We start from the raw sequence: 22449 nt of genomic DNA on the forward strand, positions 1-22449 counted from the left end.
TGCTGCATTTGGTCAGTTCTATATCACTTTCCCTTCACTGTTAAAACTCTGAAAATGAAATCTGTATAAATATGTATTTTGAAAAAAGAAAACGTTTTTGCTGCAATAGATGGGACATGGGAAGGCCTGTCGTGTTGCGTCAACGCGGGATATAACAGAAGTCCCCTGGGGATAGGGAACGAGCTCCAAGTTCTCAGGACTGAAAGAGCAAAGAGGCAATCTTTATTCTCCGCTCTCTGTCTCAAAAATAACTCGCTTTCCTCTAAAGATGTAATGTGAAAAGACACAGAGCAGGCTTCCTCAGGCTGTGGCACACAGCTGGCTGCATGACGTGCTCTGTTTGCACTCACCTTCCCCTGTCAGCTAGTGAGTTATACGTGAGGTTTTAAGTGTCTGGAATTTCTCCCTGCCATAGGGAAGCACAGGTGCTCCCAGGTGTGCTAGGGGCTGTAATCTCCTGCAGGTCTTCCAGTGATGCTCTGAGTCTGAACAGAAGCAGAATCCAGAGTGACCATCCGGCTATGCCTCCTGATCTAAACTTCTGATAGAGGCAAGATGGGCTCCTTGCCTTGGCTCTAGCAGTGGTGAGGGTGCTGGATGCTTGAGCAGTGGTATGAGCACGTGAATGTGTTGCACAGCTAGTGCTTCAAGTGGGACTTAAATCCTTACTGTCTGTAAAATGAGGGCAGTTATCGCTCAGATAGAAGTGTCAGAGGTCACCTGTGAGAGGAGTTGGAGACAAATGTAAAACCTGCGACTCTGAATAATGTGGATTTGTCCACAGTAAAAAACAGAAGTCTCCCAGAAACTCAATGGTATTTCTCAGCCTCTCATGCTGTAGTTTTGTATTGACTTCCCTTAGGAGCTCAGGAGCTGTTTCAACACGTTTATAATGCATCCCTTGTTTTTTCAGGTTGCAAAAGATGTGCGACTGCTGGCTTTGGCTTCCCACTGTGTCCCATTGCTGGGGGGGTCAGTTGCACCTTTTAATAGAGTTGGAGCAGTCCTGTAAGGGTGAGTCTGTCATCTAATATTGTGCGTTCTTTTAAAAGTTAGTTTTTTAAATGACCTTCAGTGTAAATAGTAAAAGAACTTTAAAATAACACACAATATTAGGAGTTGGGCTGGTTGTAAGATGAGGCCTAAAGGCTTTCGTTTTGAGCTTTTGTTTCTGTTAGTTTAGTTTCTGCCAGGAAGAGGAGCTGGTGCTGACTCATGGGAGCCAAATGCTTTGTGAGAATTCTAATAACTTCTTAGAGTCAGGATGACTGAAACATAAATAAAGCCCTATGTTTTCTCCAATCTTGTAAATTGATTGGGACTCTTTGTTTAATCCTTTCCCTGAAGGAAGGAAAACTCCTGCTGTAATTAGGACGCTTGGCATCTGATTGCGAGCTGCATCTGCTAGGAAGAAAGATAATTTCTGTGAATAGTTCTTATCTCTGATGGACCTTGTGTGCTGCTGGGGAAGGAGAGGGAGGTCTTACCAGCATGGAGTCTGTAACAGATGAATTTAGATCTCCCTCTAGCTGCAGTGTTTGGCACACAGGCTCTAAGTACTGCATTCCCCCTGCTGCTTGTGTTTTTGAGTTGGAGTGGATCTGATGATTGAAGCTTGCTGATGTGTCCCCACTGCTCCTGCAGGCCTGTGCTGTGTCAGACGTGGTGTCATACACTCCTTGCAGGCACTGAATATTCTACACAAGCATTTGTTTGCAGCACAGAATATGCTGGTGGTCTAAAGGTGAAAGCAGTACTGTAAACCTGAGCAAAGCAGATTAGTGAGGAAAAGATGGAGACCTTTATTCTGATGTATGGTCACAGAGCTCTGTATGCAGCAGTGAAATAAGGGCAGTGCTTTCTGAGGCAGAGCTGAAAGCAAATCCTGCTTCTGGAAGAGATGATGTGTTAGGAGGACTTGCAGTAACCTTTTTTGGCTGAAGGAAGGAGTGTTTTTGTTGGGATGGAAGAGAAGTGATATCATCCTGCTCTCTGTCTCCAGACTCTGCTCTTACTGTCTGGGAAGAGCTCGATAAGATCCAGCATCAGGAGAGGAGCTGGCACCAACTCCTTTCTGTCTTGGATACAGAAGCACTCACTGAGACAGGAAGCTGATAGATATGGCAAGGTAACACTGCACCAAAGGTTTTGTTTGGGCAGAGGGAAATGAACAACCAGTCAGACAGTGTGGTTGGAGGGAGTTAGAGATGGGACACAGTGCTGGGGTAGGGGCATTGGTGGGCATGGAGTTGGGCTTTGAGGTTATCTGTGTGACTTAGGCATTAACACAGCTGGGCAGACTGTGCGATAGCTCTTTGTGCTGACTGGTGCCAAGTGTAGGGGCTGCTCAGTCCACAGAAACACACAGCTAAGAGCAGGGCAAAATCTGTGCTGTGTGCATGGCTTTTGCAGTGGCTGGAACAAACGATGCACGTGCTGTGTACAAGTGGCAGATGGATGGCATAAACTGTTCCAGAATCCACTTGTGCTGTGTGGATGGAGAGAGGTAAGAGAGACTAAAATGGTTATAATGGTTTCAGAGCAGATTGCTGTGTATCAGAACAGTGCTTTGTTTCCTTCCCTGGTCCTCGAAGGAAGAGGTTAGGAAATGCACTCCAGAACTGCTGCTGTGTTAGCTGGTCTGTGATCCTTAAGGATTTGCTTCAGTTTGAAACAAAACCCTGCAAGTGAATTTACATCTTGTGTTTTGATTCATCAAGTCTCTTTAATTGATTGTCCTTTGTCTCAAGAGCCTGGTGCTGTGGTTTCTGGCCTCCTTCAGAGGAGCACTTTAAAGGCTGATATAGAACCTGCAATCCTGCCGTGTGTCACTTCCTTATTGAACTGAACAAATGGCTTCTGGGCTGTCCACATTTTAACTGCACTGAACACAGGTCTTACAGTCACTCTTGTATCCACAGCTTAATATCCTCTTGGCACCTGCTGAGACTTTAGGAAGTTAGATCATAGCAAGAGATATTACAGATCAATACACATTTGTTACTAATTGTATTGAGTAAATATTTTTTAAAGCCACAAAAAGAGATTTTTCTCTTGCATTCCAGCAGGTCTCAGAGGAACTGAGTCAGTGGCAGAGATGGTCCAAGGACTGCAGGGCAGCAGGGGGTGAGGCTTTGCCTTTTAGGAGTTGTGAGTGCTTGCACAGTGAAACCCTGAATGGAGACAGCATTAAAATCCTGAAGAGATGGAGCAGCCTGGAGCAGCAGCATCTCTTTGCAGGGCTTGGTGGGCTGTACACAGCACATCTCACCTCTGAAGACTGCTGTTTTTAAAGGCAAAGCCAACACCAAACCAAGTTCCTATCTCTGGGGTGGAAAAGTGAGCTTCCAGAAGTGTGCTTGTGAGCCAGCAGACATTAGAGCACAAGTGAGATTTCTGCAAACAGCGTGAAATCAGCCTGACCATTTTCCAGTCTTAAATACTTGAGTATCAGCAAAAAGTTCTCTGTAGCCAAGTACTGCACCACGTCACAGTGCTTTTACTGATGGACCTTATTTTGCCCGAAGACCTGTTGTAGCTACGGTGTCTGAAGTATTCTTTTTGGCAGAACAAGCTGTAGCTTTCTGCTGCTTTGAGTGCCCTGAACTATGGTGAAGAACTAGTGAAGATCTGCCTGTGTCTGTGGTCACCTCGATCTGGTGGTTCTGACAGCCCTTGTTCATGGGGCTCCTGCAGCCACGTGCGGAAGTTTTTGCTGTCGGTTTGATTCCTCTATTGCCTAAAGCAGTGAGCACTTGTGAACCTCTGCAAGGAGGCAAGTTAGAGGGCAAGGAGTGGGAATGGGTGCGAAAAAGGGAGACATGATGGGAAGTGGAAGCTGTTCTTTGGTCTCTTAGCACGGTAAGAGGCTGTTTGGTGGTGCAGGGTGTGCTCTGCCCTTGGCTTCTGTGTCAGTCTTCCTTTTGACGCAGGTCCCATGCAATTTGCTGCTTTACAGCAGGAGCTGCAGGGACAGCCCTCTACTTTTAGTAGCCTGGACTAAGTCTAGGTTTTATCAGACTCCTCCTTAGGCTGAAGTCTCTGATTGTGCAAAGCCTTCTGCATCAGATAGGGTGAAAGGTGGGTCGCTGAGTAAACACACCTCAGCTTGGAGCACTTTGGAACTGCCTGTTGGTCCTTTTGCTGTGTCTGCAGCTCAGATCATCGCAGAACACTGCAGGCAGTGTTGATATATGACCTTATGGACAGTTTTATCTCATATCCTTCCCATTGCTGCCTCTCTTGTTTATTTGCAATCAACAGTTGGAGCAGACATTTTATTTATTGTCTGGTCAGAGCAATCTACTACTGCTTGTGCCAGTTGGCGGCTGCTTACTGTCTCTTCTGCTGTTATCTGCATCCAGCTTTGATAAGCTGAGCTGTTTTCTGAGTCCCTCTTTCCGTCAGGAAGCAAACGTGCCATTCCTATTTCTTGCTTCAGCAGCACAGAAACTGCATTGCTGTTGTGCTGTCTGAATTGAGGAGCACTGAGCTCTTGTTTCTTCTCCAGCATGGTTGGGATCTTTCCAGCTACATCCTCACCAAGTGTCACAAACACTGAGCGTGCCACCATTGGGGGGTGTTTTGCAGAGGTGTTTTCAGCTGGATGGTTCCTGAAGCTTTCCCTCCTGTCATGAGCTGCAGGGCTGACTAATGGCATCTGCACGTTCTGCTTAATGGAGGATTTTTCCAGCAGTGCAGTGTGCAGTGAAGTCAGGGCATATGTGCCTCTAAAGGGAGCTTGTGAGACGTGCTGTGTGGTCATGGAGGAATGAGTGAATCATTCAGTGTTTACCCACACACTGATTTGTTTTGTGTTTGATTGTCCAGCTTGTTTCAACTCGTGGTTGGGCTGCACCTTAATGTTTGCAAATGTGCCACTATTATCAGAAGGATTGCAGGATCCCAAGGGGCAACAGGGAGTGTCTGGCAGGTCTATGTGCAGACTTCACTTTTGAAGTACACAGAGTTGGTCCTGGAGATCCTGGGGCTTGGCTTTGTGTTGCTGCTGCTTTCCACAGCATGGGACCGGTGAGAGAAGCTGTAGTAGAGGTCTGGGTGGATTTCTTGCTCTGGACTGCACAGCACCTGCATGTGCTGCAGTGAGTTCCTGACCTGGGCTGGGTCTGCAGGTAACCACACCACCCACATATAGAATTTACTCACCAGCCTCAGTCCTGGCAAAACGTGCTGCCAAACGTGTGCACCAAGTGCTTTGTAACCAGTGCAGCAAGCATGTTGTGTTGGAGCTTCTGTTGTCACTGCTGTCCTGGTCTCATCGCTTTCTAGGACAGCTTCTGGCTGAGGTTTCCAGCCTGGGGGCTCACAGCTGAGTCCAGAAGGCACTGGTTGGTCAGCTGGTGTTGAGCACACCCGTCTCTAAGTAGGTATTGATGCATTATTTGTCAGCAGGGTTAAATGCAGGGTGTCACCTGAGGATATAGTTGGGACTGTAGAGTGTTTTAAAATTCTCTTCAAAATGAATCGTTTTTATAAAACAAATGCATTTAAACAAAATAAAAGAGGGCTGCTCCTGCTGCTCAGATGGAACCTGGGCCCAACCAGGGCTGCTCCCAAAGGGTCAACGACTGACGTGGGTGGAAAGCAGTCACACAGGACGTGTGTTCAGGCAGCCGAGCCCCTGAGTTTATGCCTATGTGAATGGGCTGCTACATTTGGGTCCTCGTTAGGCAGTGCTTTGCTTTGTCAGTGTGCACATAGGTGGGCTCGTCTGCTCTGCGTGGTGATCTGCTCAGTGCTTCCAGTTTTAATTTCCTTTTCTCTCTCCAGGCGTCTCGGTGCTGAGTTGGGGAAATCCGTGGTGTACCAAGAAACCAATGGAGGTAAGAGAACTCTTCAGTACTTGCAAGCCTGTTCTGGGCTCATTTTACAGATAGATAGCTCTGTTGGCCAAACCTGCCTGGTAAGTGCAGTGATTCATCTGTGATGTTACTGCTGCTCCTGGCAGTGCTGAGCTTCTGTGTCTAACCTTAGGTGAACCAATTAAATGTGTTCCTTGATTTCCCCTATGGCCTTGTTTCCTACCTGTCAGCTGTCTCATCTGACACAGATTCCTCCCTCAGCTGTTAGTAGCTGCAAAATACGTGCTGTTGTGCTTAGGAAACTGTCTTCCAGGTTGAAGTAATGGCCTTCTTTCTAAATGTCTGCCTTGCAAAATGTGAGTCATTCCCTACTCCTAAGCCTCCCCTTACTGCAGGCAGATTATGGGCACCTGTTTCTCTTTCAAGAGAGCAGGTGTGTGGCTGTGCTGAGGGCTGTGCTTCCAGAAGGTTGTTTTCATCTCTAAGTGTAGCAAGTGCCCATTTCCAGATATCCTTGCTGGGCTGAAGCACAAGGATGCTGACTGCCAGGACAAGCAGGCAGTGCGTAAGCTTCTGTAGCTGTGTGTGGCTATGATGGGATGTTCATGCTGTCTATTCATGCTACTGAGAGTTTCCTGCCCTCTGGGGTTAGTTTTAAATCAGGCTGCTTGCTTCGAGGCCTGAAGTCATTCCTCATCACTGCACAACAGATCATTCTCCTTTCATCAGAGTCCCTTAAGGCTGCTGCAGATGTCTGGACGATTAGACTCTGAATTCTCTGGCTTGGTAGATCTCTCTCTCCTTTAACTTATCCCTGCCCTCTGGCTCACAGCTGTGTGGGTTATGAGTGGCTAAGGAGGGCCCCTTGGAAAACCTGGTGTCACTGCTTGGGCTGTGCTGAGCTGTTCTGGGCTCTTGCTTTGAGTGAGGGCTATAGGAAGTGATTTCAGCAGACTCAGACTTCCTGCTCTGTCAGTGTTAAAATGTCTTTTCCTTGGTAGTGAAGATGGGCAGACCTCCCTGTGAGCACTGCTGCTGCTGTGGTAGGCTCTCCAGCCTGCACAGAGCTGGCCCTGTAAGCTGCAAATGAGCCAGGTTAACCTCCTGGTACTACTAGGGGATGTTCTTTGCATGGTTCATTGTTATCTAGTGAATGTGGTACTGACAGCTTTCAGCATTGAGCACAGAGAAATGAAAAGGATCTCTCATTAGGAGTTAAGTAATGGTAACAACATTTTAGCCTAGTTTTGTATTGTAAATATAGCTAACTCACCAGTATGTGATGCCAGCTTCTTGCTTCCCAGGGCTTCTGGAAAATCCACTTAGCTCCCTTTGTATGCATGTGGGGAGAAGGAGCAGTTCCTGCTGTCTTCCCTGTGGGCCAAGTTGCCTTTTCACTGGAAATCTGACATTTGGGAATAAAACTGTGGTCTTTTCATCCTTTCCAGAAACAAGAGTTGAAATAAAAGAATCTGTCCGGGGACAGGATATCTTCATTATACAGACAATCCCCAGGTAAGGGATGTATGACTTAATTTCATGACAGTGATGTGCTTTTGATTTCTGGTTCAGCTGATGGTTCTGGTTGGCTTGCTAGCCATTAGTTGGCATGCCAGTGTCTCTTTCCAGTTTTTTGTTGTTGCTTTGACTTAATTTAAGGCACAAGATAGTGTTAAGCTGTTAAAAATTCCAGAGGATCATTTGCACCAAGGTGAGCTGAGAAGTTTCCCATCAAATAGCATGCGTGTCACCTGAGGCAAGCACAAGGATGGATGGGTCTCAATCAACATCCCTGGTCTGTGTGGTGCTGTCCTTGTAGGATCCGTTCCTTGCTGATTTTTGACTGGTATTTTCATTTCAGGATGTGTAATTGCCTCAGTTACCTGGCAGCAGAACCAGCAATGAACATCAGTGGTGGCTCTTGTTACAAACTGGATTGCTTTCACTATAGTGGTGTAAAACTCAGGTGGAAACCCTCAGCTTCCCTTCTCTACTCTTGTAGATCTTAATGATGATATGCTGTTATCAGAGATGAGGTATTGATATCAGGCAAGAATAAAAGTATTCATGCTGTGATGGCATTCTCCAAGCTACCAAATTCTGCTAGTTTTTGGAGATCACAAGGTATAATAAGTACCAGAATTCAAGCAGCTAGCAAAATAACCTGGAAACCAATATTTTCCCAGCTTGCCTAAGAAGTGCAGTCCGCTGAGAATTCCTCTTTGTAATGCTTGGCCTGTTGCTAAAGAAAACAGTAGGACTACAAGGTCAGCTTGCTCTCTCCTGGAGTGCCTCTTGGAGGCTGAGACACTTTCCTAGAGCTCCTCTCTCTTGAGAGATTTTTTTTTTTTTCAGTGTTTCCTCCCCCAGGGAGCAGCTAAATCTCCATGAGATGAGAACCCGCTGATGCAGGATTGTGTTTCAGGTGAATGGTGCCATTCTGTCCTCCCTGGGGAGAGAGTTCTCTGAAATAACTTGTAACTGAGAGCTTTGTAAACATGAGACAGGTAAGGTAAGAGAGATAACTGAGTCTAACAATAATTTTTGGGAGGGGAAAACCTCTTCTGCCCTCAAATTGTCAATCCCTTTGTTTTTCTGTAAGCTGAACTGAGTGTTTCCAGGTCAGAGAATGGGTCCTTTTAGTAAAAATGCCCAACTCCTCCAGATGATGAGGCACTGGTGTACAGACAAGTCATCTGTTATTCTTAAGCTGCAGCTGTGCCTCGCTGCATTGCTTGAGAGGACAGGTTCAAGGACATCTCCATTTTGCAGAGGGTTTTGGGGAGCTTTTAAATAGAGTAAAATGAACAGTTTTTGGATAACCTGAAAGTAGGACTTCCACGCTTATTTTGCTTTTCAAACTGCTAATAGTAGGAATTACTAGGAAGGGAACAGAGAGGGGAAACAGCCCTGTTGTGCTGCAGTGTGACTCCACAGTCTGCAGCTGAAGTGCACAGAGAGAACAGAAAGACCCAAATATTTGATACAAGCTCCCTGCCCAAAATGAATGTTGCAGAAGTAAAGCAGTTACAGTGACAGGTATCATCTGAGGCTGCTAGTGAGTGGGTTTGCATTTGTATGAGGAAAAAACAAATAGCTTAGTGCTGGTTAGGCAAAAGTAAGTAGCTTAGTACCAAGCAAGGGAAGGAAGGTAAGGAGAAAATCTGCTAGAGGTATTTGGATTTGAGTGGCCTGGAACAGGTCAGAGAGACTCTGCTCATGAGAACAAGGAGGTGTCAGGTTCAAAACACCCCAAAGGGGGTGATACTTTCCATTATGAATTGTTTAACCTCAGGATCTCCTTCCTGCATAGTGTTGCCTGTACCAAGAGTGTGTCATATCAAAGAGCTGCTAGGCAGATTGGTGGTGGTAGACATGAGGAGTACGTTGTGGACTGTTAGAGACACAAAGAGATTGACATTCCTCCTCCAGCACTCCCTGCTCTGGCATGTGGGATTATTGCTACCAGGATCCCACCACAGCACCAGGGCTGCTGGTACCTCCTGAAATGAGGGCAACCTCTTACAGAAGCAGTTCTGTCTGTTTTCTGTTCCTTCTGTTTTGTTTTAAAGTAACTTGAGAAGTGATAATAAAACGAGTATTGGATTTCAGGGATGACCTTCAAACAAACATAAAGTTGGCCACTTTGTTTTTATACTGTACCGATAGCAGAATCTTTTTCTCCTTTCCCAGCCACCCTGGCACAACTGAAACAGCAAAGGGAAGAAGTGGTTCTTTGTTAGCTTGCTGTCCTATGTGGCAGGGGTTATGTTTTATGTAATTCTTGGCTGGATGCTTCAGGGCCAACAGAGCTTTCTTGTGTGTGAACAGCATTGTGCATGAGGGCTGCCAGAGCCAGCAGGAGAATAAAGAGACACAGAGCACACACAGATGAGGGGATGCAAATGGAGGTTAATTCCCAAAGGAATGGGGAGCAGTGGAGAAATGGAAGGAGTTGCTGATCTGTGATGTGTTGCATATGAAGAGGAAGAAGTGTCTGAGCTCCTGGGGTAGCCAGCAGCTACACCATCTGGAGGATAACAGCCTTCAAGCAGCGTGTGGGTAACTTCCAGAAAGTCCTCTGCAGGGCATGAGGATGCTCTGTGCTGCTCACTGCTCTGCTGCATGGCCAGGTCAGCTTCTCCTCCCTTACCTTGTGGCTCTGCAGCACTGCCCTGCTGCCCTGGAGATGTAGTGTGTTGTTTGGGGCAGCTGGAAAACATGAGCAAGGGTGGATTCTTCAGCTTCCAAATGGTCTGGAGTTGCTCTGTGATAAAAAAGACAACGTGTGGAATTTGGGCTTCCCTTGGTGTTGGTTATAAGGAATTAAAAAGGCTTGGCCAATATTTTTTTTTTTTCCCTTTCCAAAATGAATTCAGATGCAGATTAATGCACTCCTACCACACTGGGCATCATGGTGAAACTAACTGGAGATAGAGTTTTGTGTGTATTCCTTCTTGTGATCTATATGTATTTTCTGCTCATGTCACTTTTTTGTCCTCTTTCCAAATGAAGGTGTTTGGGGTTTGTAATGCTGCTGTTACTTTAATCATGAGATAAGTTGGTGGGGAAAAAAAAAGTTTTTGTGGTGGTGGAGGAAATCATCACACACCTCATCTCAGGATACAAAAACCAGATGCTGTTCCACAGCTTTTATGCTGGAGTCAAATTCTGTGCATACAGCAGCTGATTGCAGTGTGCTGTGGCACAGCAGAAGGAGCTGTGGGATTACAATGTAGGCCTGGCATGCAGTAGCATAAAGTAGAACACAATTTATGGGAAAGCTTGGTGAGGAGAGAGGGGTATGGGTGGACTATGAGAGGGAATTGCATTGGGGAAACAAAACCTGCTAATATTTGGGATGATTTTGAAATCTCATAGGGATGTGAATACTGCTGTGATGGAGCTGCTGATAATGGCTTATGCACTGAAGACTTCCTGTGCCAGGAACATCATTGGGGTCATCCCCTACTTCCCCTACAGCAAACAGAGCAAAATGAGGAAGAGAGGCTCCATAGTCTGCAAGCTGCTGGCGTCCATGCTCGCCAAGGCAGGTGAGTGCTGTGGGCATCCAAGGGGTGCCTGTCCTGTTCTCCCATCAGATGTGCTGCCAAATCTGTGAGCTGCTCTCTGGGAGATAGTTTCCCTCAGTTTCTTCTTATTTCTTGATGGCTGGGGAAGTGGCCTAGAAGTGTCACACTGAGATGCATTGTCAGTTTGGTGCTGTGACTGCTATTGCATTCATACAGTTCTCATCACATCTTTGAAACTTCACGTTACCTTCTTAAGCTTATTTTAACACATGGCACACTGGTCTGACTAATACTGGAAGTATTCTGCAAAGTGGAGATGCTTAAGGAACTCCAGCCACGTGGGAGTTGTCTCAATGAATTATTATTTTTTGTTCTTTTCTTTTCTTAGGTTTAACACACATTATCACTATGGATCTTCATCAGAAGGAAATTCAAGGCTTCTTCAGCTTCCCTGTAGACAACCTGAGAGCATCCCCTTTCTTGATTCAGTACATACAGGAAGAAGTGAGGTTACTCTAGTTCTGTATATATCCACTTGTCTTAATGCAGTAGCAGAGTTTGCTCTGTCAGGCTAGATTAACTGTTCTGTTCATTTTTATTTTTGAGTGTATTTTTTTCTTAGGGAATACATCTTGCATTTCTCAAGGAAGTGGGGAAAATGTTATGTTAAATTAGATTGTGTGATTGTACTTGAATAGAAATTGAGTTCTTGACCATAAACAGAAGGGAAACTTGAGCCCTTAACTGAAATTCATTGCTCTCTATGGAGCTAGTGCCATTTGAGAGATGCTATCTGTGCTCCTGCCTCTAATCACCTCTTAAATCCTGTTAAACTGTCCTTCCTCGCCCTTTGTTCTGCCTTGGATGTCTGACTGATCTGAATTATTGATAGACTTTATCTTGGGCTGTGTTCAGGCATGCTGAGCATGGGGGGCCCGGGGGTGGAGGTTTTACCTTCCAAATGCCCAAAATTATGGCTTGTGGTGGTGTGGTGAGAGCAGTGCTTCTCCATGTGGGGGAGCCCTGGCTTTCAACCTGCAGTGGGCCCATATCTGGTGCAATTCATTGTTTAACCCACCCCCCCTTGCTCATTTTGAACACAGAACTAACACCTGCTCTGTGCAAGCTGAAGCCTTTGGTCCCAGAGCCTGTTGCTAAACCTTCCCTTTCCTGTGCTATGCCCTGCATCTCAGGCAGCTGCAGTTAGCACTGCAGGTGATCCCAGAGCTTGCAGATGCCAGTAGTGAAAGGAGGCACTTAACTGCAGTCTTGTACAAAGTAGGACCTGTGAAAAGATTACATCCTATGTGGTCTTGCCAGTGTTAAACCTCTCTGTATTGTGTTTTGCATACAACATGCAGTGCTGGTGTTGAGGAGTGCAATTGCCTTGCAATTCTTCTTACCACAGAATGAAGATTTGGGGGTGGGGGAAGCTGTTCTAAAGCTGCCTGTCAAATCAGTTGTGCATTCTTAAGAAGATCTTTACTTAAATAGCTTTTTTTATCACATCCAGATTCCAGATTATAGAAACGCAGTTATTGTGGCCAAGTCTCCTGATGCAGCTAAAAGGTAAATAGATTCTTTACTAGCTGGTTAAAAACAGCTCAGAAAAAAATCTGGGCTGATGAGGAATACAGTAGGGAGAAAATATGGGAGGGTGTGCAAATAAATCATCAATCTGATCCAAGAGGCTTTGGTTTCTTAGAACCTCTGTACAGCCTTTGTTTGCCTGGTTGAGAGGGAGAGTTCTGGGAGAGTTCTGCTCCACTGGGCTGAGAAGCTGCAGCAGCCCAACATCTCCCTGACACGCTGTGCTTGTCCCACAGGGCTCAGTCTTACGCTGAGAGGCTGCGGCTGGGGCTGGCAGTGATCCACGGTGAGGCTCAGTGCACAGAGCAGGACATGGATGATGGACGTCACTCCCCTCCCATGGTCAAAAATGCAACTGTGCATCCTGGTCTGGAGCTGCCATGTAAGATTGAGCTTCTCTGCTTATCCTTGAGGGGAAAAAAAGAGGCTGTTAGGTATAATCAACCTAAGGGCAGCTGGACAAGTGGAATTTTTCTCGTGGAAAGGTCAATGTTAGCAAATTGCTGGAGGAGGTACAGGGAGAAGTCCTTGTTTAACTCCTACTGGCCATGCAGAGCACCAGGATTGCTCCTGTTGGCTGTGACCAGTCAGCTGTGTCAGACTGACAAACTTCTGCTAGAAGCTTGCAGAATAATGAAGAACTCATTAAAATCAGAACAGAAGTGCAGAAGTGGAACTAACAAGGGAACAGACATTGACAGGCTGCTGTCCCCATCTTGGAGGGATGGGATGGCCTTTGCTTTCCCCTCTTGCTCCAGCCATCATTACTGCTGGAGGCTTTCTTTATCTTGAGAACCACGCAGTCACCTTGCAGTGTCTGTTTTCACATACTTTTGATGCTTGTGTGGCTAGTGTGAGTAGGTTCTTAGGGAGCATTGTTGAACTGATTCCTTTGCTCTTGCTATCAACTGATAAGCTGCCGACTTGAGAGCACAGTGCAAAGAAAACAGCAGGGAATGTATTCTGGGAAAAGTGATCCTATTAGCATTGCTTGTATTCTTGCAACAGCAGCAGTCAAACAATAACAATACAGTCAAAATCCAGCTCTTGTTTGGAAGGATTTTAGTTTTCTAGGTAAATGGTGATAGGACAGAAATGGTGGGGGCAGTGAATGAGGCTGGGAACTGGCTGTGGGAAATGCAGCATGCTGCTGTGTGTGATAAAGAGCTATCTATCAGGCAGCCCAGCTTGATTATACTGGTTGTGGCTAGGGCTACTGATAAGCAACTCCTCTTGTCTTTTGAAGTCTGGGGAGAACATCCAACCAGTTTGAGGACAAGTCAGGGAGGAGGAAGGCGAGTAAGACTGCAGGCATTTTACATTAGCCCAGTCCTGCTTGCCATAATGAAATCAGTTAAACAAAGCTTATGTTGCTGGTGAAACTCCTCCTGGGCCTTGGGGGACAGGTGGGGTTTGGCAGTGATGTTTGGAACTTCATCTTGCTTGTCTCCTTTCTGATAGGAGATTTCTTCATGCACTTGCAGCAGAACAGGAATTTGCATGGTTGCATTTGGCCTCTTGCTTCTTGTCCTACTCTGAAGGGGATTCCATCCTCCAGAGTGTCACATCTGTCTGCTGTCAGGGGATTGATGCAACTGTGTCTTTATTTCCAGCTGTGTCACTTCAAGGAATCTCAGCTGTGGAAGCTGGCGCTGCTGGACAGCCCCATAAGTGTCAGCTCATGCAGAAATTTGCCTTTGTCCAACTCAGTTTTGATTTCAGTGGGAGAATGTTTTTGGTCATCAGCTATCCAAACAAACTAATTTGCTGTGTACCACCACTATTCATCTCCTGCAGAAGCTCTGCACTTGACTAATGACCTGAGGCACACATGTCAGACAATCAATCTGTAGCTTGGTAGCTGTCTGTCATGGAGGTGGGAGGGTTATGGTGCAAGCTTGTCCAAAACTCTCTGAAGAAAGCTGTTTTTTATCTCCTGTATCTCCTGTTTTCTCATCTTACTAGATGCCTGGTTTTGAGTGTGAGCTGGGCTCTGTTACTGGGCTGTATCTGTCTGAGGGCAGTCTGTAAGCTGCTACTGAATCCTACCTGTCTTTTATCCTCTGCCACCCATCTGTTATCTGTGTGGCAGGGTTAAGGATGGCAGTGCTGTGAGTCTGTTAAACCTCCCTTCCTGTCTGATTCAATTGTTGGAAAGGTGGCTTCCCACCTCAAGTGGGACATTAAACAAAACCCTTGATCAGCTCTTCCTGTGTTATACCATCACCAGCAATCTCAGAGTCACGAGGTTTGATGGCAGAGTAAAACATGGCTTGCCTGTGTGTGTGTTTGTGGAACTGGCCAAAAAAACCTCTGGCTGCCAAACCAGTCGGTCTGCAGGTCTGCCTGGCTCAGGTGTCACAAACACTTGAAGTGGCAGTGCTCCTGGGGGGCTGCTGAGACTGAGGGCCCCTCTGTGGGCTGCGTGGATGTTGGTGTGGGCCATCCTCCCTCTCTTGTCTCCACAGTTTGGGGTCCCCAGGGGCACTGTCACAGCCAGAAATGAGGTAAAACCTGGGGCTGGGAGCAGTCCCAGAGCAATTATGCTTTCTGCAATTCCTTGTGGGCTTTCTAGTGAGTTGGCCAGGCTCCTGCAGCTGGCATGCACCTCTCCTCCCTGTCTTAATAGCAATCACGTGCCTTTAATTAATAATTGTTATGCAGCATCGTGGCTTATTTATTGTCCTGAGAGCGTGACCTGATGTGATGCTCTGAGCAGGTGGCATGTGAAGCTATTGCAGGAATGCCAGAGGTGTTTCCAGACACACTTCCTCAAGTGCTGTGCTGAAGTGGCAGCAGGAGCTCCAAGTGTTTGTCACTCAAACATCAGAAAGCAGAGCCTTTGAGGCAGGATGTCACTCGGAGTTGTTCTCTTTGATGGTGCACTGTGTGTCTCAAAGCTTGCAGCTGGCTTGGGGCTGTGCTGCAACAAACATGTGGCAACTTTGCATCCTCATCTTAAAGAAAAGGTGCGGGGCACCATCTGTTAATTTGTTTCAGTGGGTTGGAAATTTGGTACTTTCTACACAGAGCCAATGGTCGACTTCAAACCCGGAGCCCAGCAAGCTGCTGTGAGAGAAGAGTTGGGAGGAGAACTGGGGTGACCCTGGGTCTGTTCCCACGTTCTCCCCCATCTCTTTTCCATGTTCTGGCTGGGGTGCAGGAACATCACCTGTCTCTCCAGCTCTGTCTGTGTAACAGTTTCGGAGGAGCCTTTTGTCCCCAGGCTCTGTGGTCAATGCACTGTTATTTTACCCAGTGATTATTGCTTTAATATATGTGATGATAACGTTCAGCTCCAAACAGAATTTCTTTTAGCATTCCTTAACCCATTTTTGACTGCTTAATCGAAGCAATGGGTTTCAGCACCTGGGAATTGTGCTGCTTCATGCCATGATCATCTCACCTTCAACACGTGGTGCTTGATGTGTATCACTCACAGCAGGGTGATGGTGCAGGTTAGGCTGATGGGCTTAATTCCCCAGCACCCCCATGTTCTTTAAATCCTTGTGCTGTAAAAATGATGGTTATTTTCTCTTGTATTCCTAAAGCTGTCAATGCAGCAAGCATGTGTTCTGACTTTCCAGGAAAAAATAGCAACACTTTTGACCTAAACTCACAATAATCAAAGGGTTTTGTGTTCAGGAAGAGGCTGTTCTTCACTATTTGGAACTATTTTTCAAGCTACCTTCCTGTATCAGCTCTGATGGGCACACACAGATAATGTCAAAAGATTTGGAAGAAAAAGAAGTTGGCCACAATAACCCTTGCATACACTCTCATCACGTTGCAGTGATCAAAGTTCTCTTGCAATTTGATGTGGTTGGTTGTGGGTGGATCTTGGCTTGCAATTTTTTTCTTTTCTTTGCAGAGAAAATTGAACAAGAAAAAGGGAGAACCTCTCTTTAGGATCCGGGTAGGTCGACACGTTGCCTACCATACTTTAAAAATAAAGCAAACTTGAAATACAGCCTTTAAAAGCAGACAAAAGATGTGAAGCACTGCTAATGTTGCTAGCTGCTTGGTTGGCCTTTGAGCATAGCAAGGAATGTATTTGCTTCCTTTATGGAATGGGAGGGCACAGGTTTGCTGAAACTTCATGTGATTGTCAGTAAAACAGTGCTGAATTTCAGTTCCCTATATCCATTAACTATGGCTGAGAGTTTTCCCTATGCTGGCTCTTGTAAACAGAGCTGGCACTCCTCTGGGTGCACACACAGGATGGAATGGCAGCCAGATGTAATCCTTTTGATTTTTTCATAGCTCCCACCTGGAGTTTTGTTAATAACTAATCTGAGCAGGTAGATAGTGCCTGTAATTGAATTTTATGGTCTGCTTATCTCTTCTGAAGCTTAATCTGAGTTTATTACAAGTTCTCCTCCTCCTCCTCATAAGAATATTCTCCCTTCAGGATTTAGACGTGACTTTGCATTTGATAAGAGACTCAAAAATAACAATGCAGAGACTGAGGAATGTGCACTCCAAAGAGCAGTTAACCCTTAAGCTCTGGGTAGCTGGGGTGTCGTTTTGATTCATACTGCTTTGCAAGGAGTACCATTCCTCTGGGCAAAGCAGAGTGATTGGGTGCCTTTTATACAGTTCTGATAGGCATAAGGGAAACCAGTGAGCAGAGTACGTTGTGTACATGAGGCGTAGCACTGCACATGAGTCCTTGGAGCTGTGGTCCTCATAACTGCTTTCATCACATCCCTCAGTGTGACTCACCCTGCTGTGCATGGACTGTGAGTGTTCCCAGGCGCTGATGAGCTGTGGGAAGAGTACTGGATCAGCCTGCTGTGCAGGATGGGGAGTTTCGTGTGGGACTCCTCTGACCAGGAGGGCAGAAATCAATGCTCAGACAAGGCTTTGTGATGGGCAGCAGCTCGTGTCTCAAATGTGAATTACTGCATGGAAGTAGATTGTCTTATGATAGATAGCAAAATGTTTTTCCTAGGTCTAAAACTCCCCTGGATTCAAGAATCTGTTGTGGCCAGAGTACTTGCAGGCCCAAAGTTTACAAAGAGGAGCATCCTTGGTGGGTCTCTGCTGCGTTCCTTGCAGATAGCATGAAAGCTGGGGGGTGCAGGCCCATGGGTGTTACAAAACGTGAGGGGTTCTTTGCTGCAGTGCTAAGATCAGCCCAGATTATCACCTGATGAAACTTTCATACCCACCACTGTGTCCTTTCTATGCTGTGAGTTTTCCTGCAGCGTTTACTACATACCCAAGCACCCTCTGGCAAGTGGGAGGCATGGAGTATTGATAGCACGTCCCCATCCAGTACTGGAGCTGATCCCTGCCTGGCAGGAGTCTGAAGGCCATGTCACATCTGAACAGTGTTTCCTAGTTTGTGTCTCCTTCCTTTTTTTCTCCGTGCTGCTGCTGAAGGTTTTTCAGGATGAAGGATAAAGCTGTTCCATGTGTAGTTTTTTGCAGGAGCCTTGTCTGTGCAAAAGTAGAGTCAGGAAAGTTTGGAACCTTATTTCCTGGTCCATCTCTTCACCGTGTGTCAGCATAGCTCATCGACATACATTTCTGCTTCCACTTACTGGTTGCACTGTGATTGTAGAACCGAGTTGGAACTGAATGTTATCCTGCTCTTTCTGTTAGCTCACTTAAAAATATTCAGCAGGTTCTGCTGCTGAAAGCTGCCTGGAGTTTCCTTTGCCTGTGCAGGTGTTGCTAAGGTGCTTCCATTATCTCAAAGATCCTTGCATGTTTGGTGATACCAGAGAAAGCAAGCAAGCTGCTGAGCCAAATCCTTGAGACAAATCAGTGACAGTAGGTGAAAAATGGAGCCTTATAAACCATGTGCCCTTTGAGAAGTGTTGTGCAGATTTGTTGTTCCCAGTCGTGAGGCTCCTTTCCTCAGCCTGTTTTGGAGCACAGGCAGTCACTGCCATTACCCACAAGTGAGGTCTGTGTTGTAGCACTCTTGCACAAGGGTCTGTTAGATGTTTGGAACTGCTTCTGTAACAGAGATGAATAGTTGGTCCCTGCAGAAACTGAGTTTCATCTTCAAGCAGCAGTGCTATTTATTTAAAGAGAAAGGCAATGGTTGAAGCAGTGGTTACCCACTTTGGTGGGAACCAGGATGATGTAAAGCACTGTGTCTGTGCACCACTGTAAGACTCTAAGTGGGGCTGTTGCAGTTTGACTCAAGGCTAGCTGACTTCTTTTGTTTCTTTCTTCTTTAGTGATGATGGCCAAGGAGAAACCACCAATAACTGTGGTTGGAGACGTCGGAGGAAGAATTGCCATCATTGTGGTACGAGCATGATGGAGAGGAGGGGTGGGGATGGTTTGCTTTCAGCATGTTTCCTGGAGCTGCACTGTCCCAGAGGGTAGGAGGGACTGCTGATGTGTGGTGGGAATGTGATTGTTGCCACTTCTTTCTCTGGTTTTGCTGTTGACTTTGGTTTCTTTCTTCATTCTCAACTTTCTGTTGAGAACTGTTCACAGTGCAGCCCTGGAAAACCCCAAATGATCTTGTCCCCTTGAATCTACAAATATCAACAACTGCAAATCTTCAACAAATCTAGGATATGTGAAGAGATCTCCTAAGGATTTAAAACAAACAAAAAACCTTGCTGAGTTTCTCATACATCCTGTGCCATGCTGCTGTGTAACAATTATCATGCAGCTACTATAGCAAGGAAAAAATAACCTTGCTCAAGATAAAAGCTCTGTGCTGCTTTTGTGTGCTGGGACTGTATTGTTTCCAAAACACAACATTGGTGTTGTTCAAAAGGATCTGTAAATGTAACCAAAAATGGTTTTGCACTAAAAGCAGCTGAAATAACCTGAGGATTATTATTTCTTTTTTCTTTGTTTATGGCCAAAGCCACAATACCTTGCAGATCCATTTCTGCACTGCAGGCATGATAAGCTTCTGGGTTTGATGCTGTTTCTGTTTCTTCCCAGGACGACATCATTGATGATGTGGAAAGCTTTGTAGCTGCTGCAGAGATCCTGAAAGAGCGTGGAGCCTACAAGATCTTTGTGATGGCCACTCATGGGCTCCTGTCTGCAGATGCACCCCGTCTCATAGAGGAGTCTTCCATTGATGAGGTGGGTATCAATTTGAACTGCAGAGCAAGGCTGCTTTTTGGTGTCTGGATTGATTTAAGGCACTAAGAAATAGAAACTGAGGTGCTACCCCTGCCAATTAGCTTGTACCTGTGAAGTGATCACATGGGATGCTTTCATTTCTGGTTCTTCATAGAGAACTGTGTGATTAATAAATGTTCAGGTCAGGTTTGTGTCTCTGCATATGCATGTGGATGAGTCATCCCTGCCTGGGCATTTCCCTCAGCACAGCTGGCTGTGTGTGACTGCTTTCTCACAGTGCAAGCCTTCTGCCCCTCTCTTTGCCCCAACTGGTGATGGGCCAATGGGTGCCTTGTGAGAAAAACAATTTGGATCTGGACTTCAGTGACAAAATATGTCAGATCCTGTGCTCTAAGTGGCCCATCCACTTGTGTGGTGGTAGCTGTCATAGAGTGCTGCTCACAATGGTCCTCTGAACAGATGGACTGTCACTTGGGGGGCACCATTTAATTTAATCTCATTGCTAACCCACGTGGATTCCTCAGCCTGTGAAGCTGCAGGTGTGCACCGCTCCTGGAGCCAAGCTGGGATAGCAGCTCAGTGAGAACGAAGCATCAGCAGCACAGCCGATGGTCTTTTCTTTCTGGCACTCCGTAGGTGGTGGTGACCAACACAGTTCCTCATGAGGTACAGAAGCTGCAGTGCCCCAAGATAAAGACTGTGGATATCAGCTTGATTCTCTCTGAAGCCATCCGACGAATCCACAACGGGGAGTCCATGGCCTATCTCTTCCGCAACATCACCGTTGATGACTAGACCTGCCCCTGCCCCTGTCCTGGCTTCCACGGGAGAAGGAAAAATGCATGAAAAGGCAGTACCATAAATTATAGGCATAACACAACCGTTTATTCATGTAGGAAGGGTGAGAGTTCTCAGGGTCTTGAGCCATGAGATCCAATAGAAAAAGATCAACCTGACCAGCACTTTACAGTTGAACAGAAGAGGCCACTGGCAGTGGGGAGGGTTTACAACTTTGAGAGAAATGGAGAAATGAGGAAGGTTTGAATTTTAATTTTTTTTTTTTAGTTGTTATCTCTTGCTCTGAAGGGTGGGGGGAGAAGAAAAGTGTAAAAAGAATAGCTGTCAGCTTCTGAGAAAGGAATAGAGAGCACTTGTTGCTGCGTGTGGATTGCAAGAGGAAGCAACGTTTGGGTTTCTGTTTCTGATTGTGGCTTGCCTGAGAAAGCACAGAAAGGAACGTCTCGCTGAGGCTGCTGGGCTGCACCACTCGCTGCTGGCAGAGCAGAGTGCCAGCTGAGCCCCCTGTGATCTCTTGCATGGCATAGTGAGTGCTTTCATCAGATCCAAGTTAGCAGAACAGCCAGAAAGGGCAGCTCAGGTCATATCATTGCAGGGCTGCTCGGGTCCCTGTGACTGGGCACTGGGAACAAACTCGCACGTACCTCCCAGCAGGGCAAGGGGTGCTGGGCCATTTCATTTCGTGAGCCTTGGGTCATTATTGTGCTTCAGTAGAAAGTCATGTGAGGCTCTGGGTCATCACTTGAACACTTGTCTGCACTGCAAAACCAGGCGTGATTCCTGGAGCTGCCTGAAGTTACTGAATGAGGGCAGAATCTTCTCGGGGAGGGGGTTGGAACAGCATCTGCCTCCAGCACAGCTGAGCTCTCTGAAACAATAACACTCAACCTGCAATAAAAAGCATAGGATTTCTCATTTTTTGGTGCTTGCAGTGACCCCTTCGCCCTCTGAACAGCTGCTGTGTCTGAACCATGAGGCTTTTGCTGTAAGTAGGCTCTCTTGGCAGCTTCTAGCCTTCTTCCATGGGGAAGCAGGACTTGCTACTTGCTCCTTCTTGAGTGACACAAATCCTTGGCTGGAGGGGACGCTGGAGAAAGCAGTGTGCAGTGCTTGTGGAGGGCTTCATCTCCAGGTTGATACAGGGATAAATTCCCAAACTGTGATCTTCCCCCTTAATGAAGCAAATAAACGTGCTCCAGTAAAGCCTGTACTACCTTCATCGTGGTGGTGTGATGAACACACCCTGCAGCAGGCAGCCTGCTGATGGAGGGCTGTCTCTCCTGTCGGAGTTTCGCTCATCCTTCTGTTTCAGAGACTGGAATTTGAACAGTGCCACGGGGTGAGCAGGGATGCTTTGAGCAGGGAGAGCTTTCAGTGCTTGCAAACAAACCTGCCTGAGCTGTAGGGGTTGGTTCTGCAGGATAATGTCCTGTCTTAGGGCTGGGGAGGGGTGGGAAAGCCCAGACCTGAGAGCAGTGAGGTCCTGTATGGAATCCAGCACTCCTCCAGGGGCTGTGCAGGGCTGGGGGAGCTCTTTAGACCCGGGGCTCGTAATGCAGTCCTGGCCTGAAGCATTGCTGAATGGAATGAGTGAATGGCTGTGCTCCAACCTGGGAGCTGGGCTTCAGAATAAGATCAGCACTGCTTTTCTGTTCCCTTCATCCTGCTGTCCCAGTGCAGGTCTAGCACTGCCTGAACCCCCCCATCGGCTGGCACCATAGCAGTGCTGCTGTGCTCTTCATGCTACAGCGTGGCTCTGTGCTCACGACTGCGTGCACCGGGTGCTTCCTGCAGCATGAACGGAGCCTGCATGGCATAGAGCTGCTGCTGGTGGCTCTGCCAGGTGCTGGAGCTCAAGGTTAGACAGAAAGCAGCTCGGCGCACTTGTTTTCTATTCTCGTTTTTGCTCTGATGCTGTTGATCCCAGCTGAGCACTGAGCTGTGCTGCCTGGGGCAGAGAAGCTGCCGCCTCCCGGCCCAACCTCAGCGGGGAGGCATTGCAGCGGCACAGCCGTGTCCCTCCGTGCGCGGGAGCCGTGGCTGTGGGCTGCGTGAATCCTCGTTCCCCCCTTGCATTGAAGTGGAAACGAGCGCTGCGCGGTGACAACGCGCGGCTCCGGGCCACCGTGTCGCGG

General features: G+C 46.8%; 1 protein-coding gene across 4 annotated transcripts; it reads left to right on the plus strand.

The window, feature by feature from the left end:
- Positions 1 to 925: 925 nt before the first annotated feature.
- On the plus strand, positions 926 to 21522 carry PRPSAP1 (phosphoribosyl pyrophosphate synthetase associated protein 1). 4 transcript variants are annotated; one of them, XM_010721417.3, is made up of 11 exons: positions 926 to 1014; positions 5791 to 5843; positions 7271 to 7337; positions 8248 to 8329; positions 10704 to 10876; positions 11244 to 11364; positions 12369 to 12424; positions 12682 to 12827; positions 18643 to 18713; positions 19370 to 19516; positions 20153 to 21522. In XM_010721417.3, the coding sequence occupies exons 4-11, from the start codon at positions 8321 to 8323 to the stop codon at positions 20309 to 20311; spliced, it is 882 nt and encodes a 293-aa protein (XP_010719719.1). In that variant the 5' UTR covers positions 926 to 1014; positions 5791 to 5843; positions 7271 to 7337; positions 8248 to 8320; the 3' UTR covers positions 20312 to 21522. The 4 variants fall into 4 exon arrangements, with proteins under 4 accessions (XP_010719719.1, XP_019477245.1, XP_010719720.1 ...); XM_019621700.2 differs by having other exon boundaries at positions 931 to 1014; positions 8248 to 8334; positions 11244 to 11359; XM_010721418.3 differs by having other exon boundaries at positions 931 to 1014; positions 11244 to 11359.
- Positions 21523 to 22449: the final 927 nt, after the last annotated feature.

The sequence above is a fragment of the Meleagris gallopavo genome, chromosome 20 (genome assembly GCF_000146605.3).
Source record: "Meleagris gallopavo isolate NT-WF06-2002-E0010 breed Aviagen turkey brand Nicholas breeding stock chromosome 20, Turkey_5.1, whole genome shotgun sequence".
Lineage (NCBI taxonomy): Eukaryota > Metazoa > Chordata > Aves > Galliformes > Phasianidae > Meleagris > Meleagris gallopavo.